The sequence below is a fragment of the Conger conger genome, chromosome 8, assembly GCF_963514075.1.
Source record: "Conger conger chromosome 8, fConCon1.1, whole genome shotgun sequence".
Lineage (NCBI taxonomy): Eukaryota > Metazoa > Chordata > Actinopteri > Anguilliformes > Congridae > Conger > Conger conger.
Genome location: NC_083767.1, coordinates 38739304 through 38750817, shown reverse-complemented (window position 1 = coordinate 38750817; position 11514 = coordinate 38739304). Strand labels below are relative to the sequence as shown.

Here is an 11514-nt window from a genome sequence, read left to right as displayed (position 1 = left end):
GAAGGATGTTAGGCACTGTAGAGTTCATCAGTACATGGAATAAGATGTCATGTCTGTCCTAAAGCTCTATCTCAGTTTCAGTCTAAATAGTCTTGAAAAATTACAAGTTTTTCCTTTCTCTCTATTACGTGGCTCCGCCTTCACTCCCTATTTGGACTTCCTTCCTGTCGTTCCTCTCACCTGATCCTCATTTGCTGCTTCCCAGCTCCCACACCTGTTGTTCATTTTTGTTCATTTCTGAATGTATTTAACCATGCCCGTTTGGTCTTTCCGTGGCTAGTTCGTCAGTTATTATTCCTTGTGTTAACAAATCAGCTGTTCTGTTCTAGCCTATGTCCCCTGCCCCGCTACCTGTGTGGTATTCTGTTATGTGTTTTTGGATTTGTTTGCTATCAACGTCTGCCTGACTATTCAGACTAGTCTTTAATTTCTGTACCTCTGCCTGACTATTCAGACTGATTTTGATTTTCTGTATTTCTGCCTGACTATTCCGACCGATTTTGATTTTCTGTACCTCTGTCTGGCTATTCAGACTGATTTTTCATTTCTGTACCTCTGCCCAGTTTGGATTGACCACCTGGTTTTTGTACTTGGCCCCTTTTTTGGACTACACTCTTGATCTGCCTGTTATATTAAAGCCTGCTATTTTAGTATGGTTTTCTCTGCCCGATCCATGACAAAAAGTGTATATTGTTTGTATAGTTGTCTTTTCACAGTACAATCAATAACAAATACATACCAAAAAGCTATATTTTCACTGAACATCCTCACTATTGGAGCCACTGTGGATCTAGGCAAGTTTGGTTGAACCCTCAACCTGCTTCCCTCAGGGACAGACCATGATTTACCACATAATCAATGACTGTGGCTCTGATTTCATCAGACACAACTGTTCTTGCTCTTCCGCAACGTCTTCTTCCTCTGCCTCTGGCTGCATCCATTTTCCCCACCAAGTCTAAAGAATGCAAATGCCAATCCAAAGGGGGCCCCTTTTGTATATGTGGTGATGGGGCACAAACAACAAACACCTGGGTAGGTTGTTCACTGAAATGACAGCCAGGTGTTTCAACAGTACATATATAGCAGTAATAGTGGAAAAATCTCTTCAGTGACAACTACATCTATATTTACCCTATATACATGCACATTTCAATGCAAGTATGATCACTTTTGAACAGATGGTAACAAGGCTGCAAACAAAAAAATTGAATAAACTGAATAAACTTTCTGCTCAAATCAGAATGATCTGTCTTACGTATTTCAAGCATATAGTTTCATTTTTCTGCCAAAATGCAGCATATTTCCTTCCACAATGATCAGAATTTTATTGGGTTTTGAACTGAAAGTTTACTGTTTTGAACAGAGTATATAGATAAAATTTGCTGTATTTGTACAAACTTTTGCTGGTAGTGAACACTGACTGAGAGAGGTATTCATGAATTTTGGAAGAAGTGGTGATTGAATGCCTTTAGTATGAAAGCAATGCAAAAATATCCACAGTTTAGTTCACATAGTCTAATGATATGGTGAATGTGTTAAGTGTTTTGAAAAAGTGGACATGGTATTGAAACAAGTGTGAAAACGATTGTAAAAAAAAGTAGGACCTCAATGTGTTTTAATTGTGAAAGAAACAGATGTTTGTGCAGTTCAGATGGAGAAACAGATATAGGCCAGACCGGTGAACGGGTGCTCATGCACCGCATACGACCCTGCAATATGTCTGAGTTTGTGGTCATGGCCTAGATTACTCCCCCCCACTTGTTCCAGTGAAGTGCAAAAGTTCAACAAGTGGTTGCCTGTTTGTGAGTAAACCACTGAACTGGAATCATACCTAGCACAGTTTGTGCAATCAATCAAAACAAACACAGCCATTTGCTAACTGTCTCTGAGCAGAATGCAAGATGCCAGCACCAGAACTGCTGGGAAAACAACATTCCATTCAAAGTTAGAATGCCTTCATTGTTGACCATTGCGTCGGCAGGAAAAGGCAATCTCTGCCTTGATGCTTGCTTACATTTTTCTATTTGTGTCCAACTCATCGCCTCCACAGGCTGTCTGTTTGATGTGGCAAATGCAAGCTCTCCTACTTGGAGGTGAAGATATGAAGATACGGATGCAGCATTAGAAAGATTGACTGCATTTGCTTGCATGGGCACATTAGTGGTGAAGCATTGTCCAAGCAGTGCCATAGAACTTTTACATTATATTACATAACATGTTAGTTGGCTTAAGCTTTTAAAGAAACAGAAAAAGAAACAAAGAAGGATGTTAGGCACTGTAGAGTTCATCAGTACATGGAATAAGATGTCATGTCTGTCCTAAAGCTCTATCTCAGTTTCAGTCTAAATAGTCTTGAAAAATTACAAGTTTTTCCTTTCTCTCTATTACGTGGCTCCGCCTTCACTCCCTATTTGGACTTCCTTCCTGTCGTTCCTCTCACCTGATCCTCATTTGCTGCTTCCCAGCTCCCACACCTGTTGTTCATTTTTGTTCATTTCTGAATGTATTTAACCATGCCCGTTTGGTCTTTCCGTGGCTAGTTCGTCAGTTATTATTCCTTGTGTTAACAAATCAGCTGTTCTGTTCTAGCCTATGTCCCCTGCCCCGCTACCTGTGTGGTATTCTGTTATGTGTTTTTGGATTTGTTTGCTATCAACGTCTGCCTGACTATTCAGACTAGTCTTTAATTTCTGTACCTCTGCCTGACTATTCAGACTGATTTTGATTTTCTGTATTTCTGCCTGACTATTCCGACCGATTTTGATTTTCTGTACCTCTGTCTGGCTATTCAGACTGATTTTTCATTTCTGTACCTCTGCCCAGTTTGGATTGACCACCTGGTTTTTGTACTTGGCCCCTTTTTTGGACTACACTCTTGATCTGCCTGTTATATTAAAGCCTGCTATTTTAGTATGGTTTTCTCTGCCCGATCCATGACAAAAAGTGTATATTGTTTGTATAGTTGTCTTTTCACAGTACAATCAATAACAAATACATACCAAAAAGCTATATTTTCACTGAACATCCTCACTATTGGAGCCACTGTGGATCTAGGCAAGTTTGGTTGAACCCTCAACCTGCTTCCCTCAGGGACAGACCATGATTTACCACATAATCAATGACTGTGGCTCTGATTTCATCAGACACAACTGTTCTTGCTCTTCCGCAACGTCTTCTTCCTCTGCCTCTGGCTGCATCCATTTTCCCCACCAAGTCTAAAGAATGCAAATGCCAATCCAAAGGGGGCCCCTTTTGTATATGTGGTGATGGGGCACAAACAACAAACACCTGGGTAGGTTGTTCACTGAAATGACAGCCAGGTGTTTCAACAGTACATATATAGCAGTAATAGTGGAAAAATCTCTTCAGTGACAACTACATCTATATTTACCCTATATACATGCACATTTCAATGCAAGTATGATCACTTTTGAACAGATGGTAACAAGGCTGCAAACAAAAAAATTGAATAAACTGAATAAACTTTCTGCTCAAATCAGAATGATCTGTCTTACGTATTTCAAGCATATAGTTTCATTTTTCTGCCAAAATGCAGCATATTTCCTTCCACAATGATCAGAATTTTATTGGGTTTTGAACTGAAAGTTTACTGTTTTGAACAGAGTATATAGATAAAATTTGCTGTATTTGTACAAACTTTTGCTGGTAGTGAACACTGACTGAGAGAGGTATTCATGAATTTTGGAAGAAGTGGTGATTGAATGCCTTTAGTATGAAAGCAATGCAAAAATATCCACAGTTTAGTTCACATAGTCTAATGATATGGTGAATGTGTTAAGTGTTTTGAAAAAGTGGACATGGTATTGAAACAAGTGTGAAAACGATTGTAAAAAACTGTAATTAGTGACTTCAGTGTGCTAATAATGTTTTAAATTATGAAATAGTACAATTAAATGCTACTACCTTTGAGGCAAAATTTACTCAAATGTAAGAATGAACATGAATAAGGAGAAACATGTTTTATAGCGTAATCTGGTTTTATTTATGGGCACGTGAGTTCAATATTTGGGAAAGTAGGATACCTGCTCTACTTGCTCAAAGGTTAAGAACTTTCAAACCCTTAGTGCAACCCCTGAAAGTGATTAGCTGGTAAAATGGTGCAAAAGTGATGATAAAACTGACCAGTCCATAAGAACAAATACATTTATACATTTTTTGAGGGAGGGCAGGGGCTGCTCTTCCTGTTTCCTGGATGGTTATAAAGGTGGAAACATCGCTTTTCAGTTCTTTTGATGTTCTCACAGAATCTCACCTTGCAGCACACTGTCTTTTAGACCATGGCACAAGAGAACAGCAGTCTGAAGCGGCTATGCATCACTTTCACTGTCCTATATGGGGTAAGTTTTTATACAAATGAGACAATATAAACAGCCACCTGGCAGCTGGTACTACAATGCTGGATCATTGATAAGGAAGCTCGAAGGTGTCGTGAAAATCATGTTATTCATTATTTAGTGACCAGTTTTTAATGCAATTCAATGCAAATAAATATGGCAGGCAGATCGTAGTACAGAAATACGCATATGTATGTGCCTGTGATTCATATTGTTCAATCAGCAACGTCTTGAGGAATTATTATTAGGTTATGAAATCTTTAAATTAAATCTCTTACTGGAGTCAGTACTTTGTGCAGCTCACGTATTATTTCATTGTTATGATGGTTGTTACAGTTTTTTACAATCATTTTCACACTTGTCTCAATACTATGTCCACTTTTTCAACACATTCACCATATCATTAGACTTTGTGAACTAAACTGTGGATATTTTTGCATTGCTTTCATACTAAAGGCATTCAATCACCACTTCTTCCAAAATTCATGAATACCTCTCTCAGTCAGTGTTCACTACCAGCAAGACATTTGCTGACATTTAGATACTCTGTTCAAAACAGTAAACTTTCAGTTCAAAACCCAATAAAATTCGAATCACTGTGGATGGAAATATGTTGCATTTTGACAGAAAAAATGAAACTAAATGCTTGAAATACGTAAGACAGATAATTCTGATTTTAGCAGAAAGTTTATTCAGTTTATTCAATTTTTTTGTTTGCAGTCTTGTTACCATTGATACAAAAGTGTGGTCATACTTGCATTGAAATGTGCATGTATATAGGGAAAATATAGATATAGTCACTGAAGAGATTTTCACTATTACTGCTGTATATGTACTGTTGAAACACCTGGCCGTCATTTCAGTGAACAACCTACCCAGGTCTTTTTTGTTTGTGCCCCGTCACCACATATCCAAAAGGGGCCATCTTTGGATTGGCATTTGCATTCATTGTATTCTTTTCTGAATTACAGTATATTGCACTGTGAGAACAAACGTCAAAATACTGTAAACCCTCTGAAGAATACAATTGCTTTTGTGATTTGTTTCTTCATCATATATTGTTTTACATTACACAGTAAAAATTGTCATTCTGGGTTTCCAATATAGTAAAAAATTCTTTCATTTACAGTTTACTGTAAATTTACCACACTCAGTCATGACATCTATTGTGAGAGGCAAACCAACAGATCAAAAATGTCTTCAGCTGCTTGGCTTGAAATATTTGTGGATGCAAAAATAGAGGAAAGGGAAACACATAATATATGTATTTAGTAATGCTCCAAGTTGTTTGTGTTTTGTAGTTCATTGAACATTGAGTGACAAAGTCGTCTTATGTGACAAAGCATATGCTTTTATTGCAGCATGAGTCACTTTTGGGTGAAATATTAAGTGTTTTAGTGGTTGAAGTGCATTTTGCACCAAAGGTTAATGTTTCAGGTGCATGTTTCAAAAGCACACTATGTGAAGAGTTTTGAAAAAGTGGACATGGTATTGAGACAAGTGTGAAAATGATTGAAAAAAACTGTTATAATTGAAAATGTGTTTTCTCTCATTTTTTTTAAAGTCATTAAAGTGTCTTATACACAGCAAGTGACATTACATTGGTCACAGTTTTACACATAATTTTTTGGTATAGAAGAAAAGACAACTTTGTAAAAGAAAAATGGATGTCAAATTAATTTTGCTCACAGGCAATCTAAGACATAACATTTTAAGGCTCTTGTAATAACACTGTGATGCTGGAAAATGATCCAGGCTGTGGTTTTTCCAGATTCTAGGATGCATCACCCTGACTATTGGGATCCTGGCAAGTTTGAGTGATGAAGCTAAAGACGTAAGGAAGTGAAAGGAAGTGAAAGGAATGTGAAGATGCTAATCTCATTGCCCCAGTCGCATGATTATAACCCATCGTTCATTTAAGCGAAGCGGCAGGTTTGGCAGTGTTGTATGTGAATGAGGTCACGGCTACAAGCCAGGTGTTCCACACCACGGGAAGAGGCGACTGTACAAATGTTACAGCATATAGAAACAATTCATTGATATTCCCCTATAGTAATAATTACATAATTAACATTATTTGTAGTGAGTAGTAATACTGTTTATAGATGGGCTGTGTGAAGAACAGTTACTGTACTGGATTTATAAACACAGAATGCAGCCTCAGTCAATCAGCATCCAGTATCAAAACAAAATACATTTTAATAGAAAACATTGGCATTGATGCATAATAATAATAATAATAATAATAATAATAATAATAATAATAATGATGCATAGTTTGACATGTTTATTGCTGTGGTCCTGTATACCACCCTATCCAGAGCCAAACTGCATAAGGTGGTACATAGTTTTGCTATTTGAAGGTGTGTAGGAGCAGGATGGTTACAGCTGTTTCTATAACTGTCTCTATAATATGTACGGATTTGCAGTTTGACAACAGTTCTGGAATCGTTTTGTGCTACGTGTTTGGATCCATCATCATTCTAGTTGCCCTTCTCGGGGCCTACGCCACCTGCAAGGAGAAGCTGTGGGCACTGAGGGTGGTGGGTGCTGTGCATTTCTCTTCATTTCATTTAACAGTACATTTACCTATATCTTCAGCCCAAATAAATCTCTGAATATTTGAATTCAGAGGTATGTATTTGGACTTTCAACTCTTTTTCTTAACGCATCAACTGTACACACAATTCCAGAAATTGCTACAGCAAAGGTCAACAACCAAATATAGCATCAAAGATCAATTAGAAAAATTGTATGATCAGAAGTAAATATGACACTGCTTAAAGGAAGTACCAAATAGTAACAACAGATTTTGCAAAACAAGCAATTGTCATTAATAGATGCCTGATAGACAACAACAGGTCAGTACAGTACTTCAACTCTCAAAGCACATTGAAAGCAAAAACTGGAGTTTGACAGTACTAAAATGGAAACTGACTGCCTGGATGTTATTTTTAATTTGATAGAGGCATTTGTGCTAATATTTCTTTGGCAAAAGTTGATAATCCAAAGATGTGAGTATTTCTGAACAGGTATACAATAATAATAATAACATTGAAATTATGAATGTATAAATGTACAAGGTTTACAACATGCACAATAGGACTAAAAACAAACATGACACTTGATCTGTTGTTAAAGAATAATCTGTGTCTGTTATATGGTACTTATCACAATGTTTTGCGTATTTATACTAATTAAACTTATTTTCTGCAGTGCTTTGTGCCTGCGCATTGTTTACCCCTGGAATTGGTGAGATGATTGATGATATTAACTTGTACTTATTTCTGTAGTATAATGTCTTTTTGGTCCTTCACACCATGGGATGTATCCGAGGTCTGATTGTCCTGAATTCTTTCCACAACGAGGTAAAAATGTATTTTTTAAATTTTGCTAAACGGGACTGTTTAGTAAGTGATATTCAACTATTACTAATGAGACATTGTGTGATTATTTGCAAAATGTATGCATGTTTTAACATATTTTCTATTCAGTGATAGTGGGGATTCCTTTTATGGTAACGCTGGGACCAGAGAGCTCTGGTGCACTGCTGAGTTATTGCATTGTGCCAATGGACAGTGTGCCAAACATAGTATCTCATGTAGGGGTGCCAAATCTTATCCAAAAAGGGCTGGTGTGGGTGCAGGTTTTTGTTTTAGGAGGACTCTAAGACACCTGATACGGCTAATCAACTAATCATGGTGTTCAATGAAGACTTTGATATGTAGAATTGTGTGTTGTATTGCTGGGCTAAAATAAAAACCTGTAGCCACAGCTTTTTAGATAAGATGGGGTACCCAGGTAAGATGTGGTACTCAGGGATACCCTTAGGTGAGCTAAGGAATTGGATTTATTCAGGTTGTCCAGTTTTACAGTCGTCCACTTTTACAGTAGAGCATTTGCAGAGCATTGATTTTTTTTTACATTTAATGGGCTAATTTTTCATTTACCAGAGTGCACTTTCTTGACTGTTGTGTAAGCATATTTATAATTCACCAGCAACATATTAGATAAATCCCTTAACCATTTGTTTGTGTTATATTAAGACAAACAACCTAGAGGCTGAATTGAGACAACTGACTCCATTGAATACGGCTGATCACAAGATCCAAAAAGCCCTCAACAAGATGCAGACTGTGGTAAACAATACGTCCTTCAGCGTCATCACTGGCATGATAAGCCTTTTCATAAACATACGTCCACCTGTTCATATTTTGTGGGTAGATTTATCTAATGATCTCTCCACTGACCAACAGCTTGAGTGCTGTGGACTCCTGGGTTATGAAGACTGGGGAGATTCTGTTCCTGAGACATGCCACTGCCCTCCAGACTATGAAGACAGGGCCTCAAAATGCCGCAGTGTAGAACTACCAAGGAACTCTTGGGTAGGTTCAGTACTCCACTGGATATAACTGTGTTGTGACTTTCCATAAAACTTAACTTCCACTTGTTTGTTTGTGGTCTGATTCACAGCTGTCAGTTGCTGCAAGTGTTTTAGCAACCTTGTCGTCTTCCCTCAGTGTAAGACGGAAATTACATTACATGTAATTCGGTTACGCTTTTATACAAAACGACTTACAGTTGATTTAGACTAAGCAGGAGACAATCCTCCCCTGGAGAAATGCAAGGTTAAGGGCCTTGCTCAAGGGCCCAACAGCTGTGCAGATCTTATTGTGTCTACACTGGGGATCAAACCACCAACCTGGTGGGTCCCAGTCCTGTACCTTAACCACTATGCTACACCTGCTGACCTATGAAATGAAATGTACAAAATGTGAGAAGAAGTAATCTCTTACGTCACTCACTTTTCCGCATGTTTTTCCCTCCCTAGACATATTTGGACAGATCAAAGGTGGAGGTGTACAAGGAGGTAACCGTCTTGTTGCCTTGATACAAGCATGTTTTTTCCATGTTCCCTTTATTCTGAGAAAATCTTTATTCTCCATATGTGCAGTGCTGCAAAGAGGGAGGGGCTACTTCATGACTAATAGGCTACGGTTTCAAATGGATCAATTGAAGGACATCCAAATGCAGACTCACTCATGCACTGAAAGTTGTTTCATTGTTGTGTAGTCTTAGGGGAGGCAGAGATACTAGACCTTCAGTGTAATTGGAATTCCAGGGCCATTGTTTCTGTCCACCTGTGCTGTGCTGTAGCCAAAGCCTATTCACATTTTCCAATTTCCACACAAAAGTGCTTCAACATTTGGAATATAAGTGCGTACAACGGGTACTTAGGCACATTTTAAAACATTGTTTCTATTAGTAACAGAACTGGATCAAATACGTAATTGTTTTGGATTCAAATACTTTTCTATGCATTACTTGTGTATTGGAATGCATCAAATACCCTTAAAAAAGTGCAAACCCTGCCTTCTGATCATCATCGTTGGCTCAATTTCACCAGGCAAGCTCAATTGAGCACAGAACAATTAGGTATTTGGTCTGATGAGTAATGTCTGTGTTTAATGTTATGTAACCTTGTTTGTTTTCAGCCCTGCGGACACTTCATTTTGAACTACATTAAGATGGGGGCCAGATTATTGGTTGGACTCTGTGTCACATTTACGATTGTTGTGGTACGTTTTAGTTTATTGGTGTTCTTCAGTAGTGGTTTTATATATCTGTCCGGTGGAATTGTTTGTACGATAAATGAGAACTGAGCCCACCACATAACCTGGGTCAGGAACAGTGTCAGTGTTCTCGGTCAATTTACCTCCTCATAAATTATCATTCAAAATGGCTCCTAAGTGGAGCAGCAGGTTAACAGCACTTATTGATTTTCAGAGGATGCTGCAAATCGGAAAATGCAGCACAACTGGAAAACAACAGCTCACTTTTTTCATTATTACATCTTCTCTTGCAGGTATTTTCAACAATAGTACACCTGATGCTTACCTACCAGATCAAAAATCGACCTGCTACCGCAACCTTCTGCGAAGCTCCAAACCCCCTCCAGAACACCTATCTGCACAAAGGATCTGTGTACTAAGTCCAGGGAATTGCGTACTAAGTCCAGGGATACATATTTGTGCGCATAGTCAGCTTTGCTATGTTTTTGGATAAAATATTTGAATCTATTAACTCACCAAGAAAAAATCTAAATGGAAACATTCCAAATGCTCTACCAAGCAGTCAAGCAGAATCAATAACGAATACAATAATAATTATGGTACCATATTACCAGAAGGGTTAATGATACTTTTTTAAGTGGAATCCCCAATGAGTTTGGACAAAAAAATTGTTGGTTTGTTTTACTTGCATTTCTTTTCTTTTGTGGCTTTGCCAAGGTTGATTTATTTTACTTGCAATCTATCGTATTAAAGATATTACATATCACATGTTTGGATTCAATCTTTTTTTACCTTCATTTAGCGAGACAAGCACCTTCATTTAGAGTGAGATAAGCACCATCATTTAGTGAGATAAGCACCTTTTTCAAGGGAGACCTGGACAAATTAAGTATTAAGTTACAGACTAATAAAATTAAATGGAACAAATCTTCCTCTTTTTCACAAGTACATTTTGTAGTCAATGGAGCATTTATATGGGAAACGCATTGGCTGAATCCAGGTTATCACCCACTTGCAAGAAAATGCAGCAATGCAGTCAGATTAAATAACTGTCACGTTTCAGGTCTGTCTCACCATGTTTTATGTTGATTTATGTTTATTCATGTTGTCTTAGTCACGTAGTGTTTTATCATGTATTATGTTGTCTAGGTTCGTCATGTTGTTTAGTTATGTTTCGTTACGATTTATTTTCTTGTCATGTTTAGTTATGTTATCGTACGATTTTATTACCTGGTTATGTTGAGTGATTATCGTCTTAGTTTCGCGTTGTGTTATGTTTCGATGCATGTTTATTGTTTAGTTAACTGGTCGTTGTTATGCATACACTTTTACATGTTTTTCCGCAAACCTTGCGTTCCGCCTTCTCTCTCTCTCTCTCTCTCTCTCGTTCTGTCCTTCACTCCCCTTATGTTCTATTTGTCTATTTACTAAAACTACTAACGCTAGATCAGGATTGGGTAGAAACTAACAAGACTAATCATGTGTTCATGTTACCTTACGTTTCTCGTGCATGTCATTTACTAATTTACTAATGCTAGGGCAGGATAGGTTTATTACTAACGATTACTAATCTCCTTGTTAAACTT

The 11514-nt window shown here is 37.7% G+C and overlaps 1 protein-coding gene across 1 annotated transcript; it reads left to right on the top strand.

Annotated features, from left to right (window-relative positions):
• The first annotated feature begins 4200 nt into the window (after nt 1–4200).
• On the top strand, nt 4201–10694 carry LOC133134613 (tetraspanin-6-like). The gene is made up of 9 exons (XM_061250832.1): nt 4201–4358; nt 6127–6189; nt 6785–6898; nt 7649–7723; nt 8402–8494; nt 8612–8740; nt 9187–9225; nt 9851–9934; nt 10222–10694. The coding sequence occupies exons 1-9, from the start codon at nt 4299–4301 to the stop codon at nt 10345–10347; spliced, it is 783 nt and encodes a 260-aa protein (XP_061106816.1). The 5' UTR covers nt 4201–4298; the 3' UTR covers nt 10348–10694.
• The last annotated feature ends 820 nt before the right edge of the window (nt 10695–11514 follow it).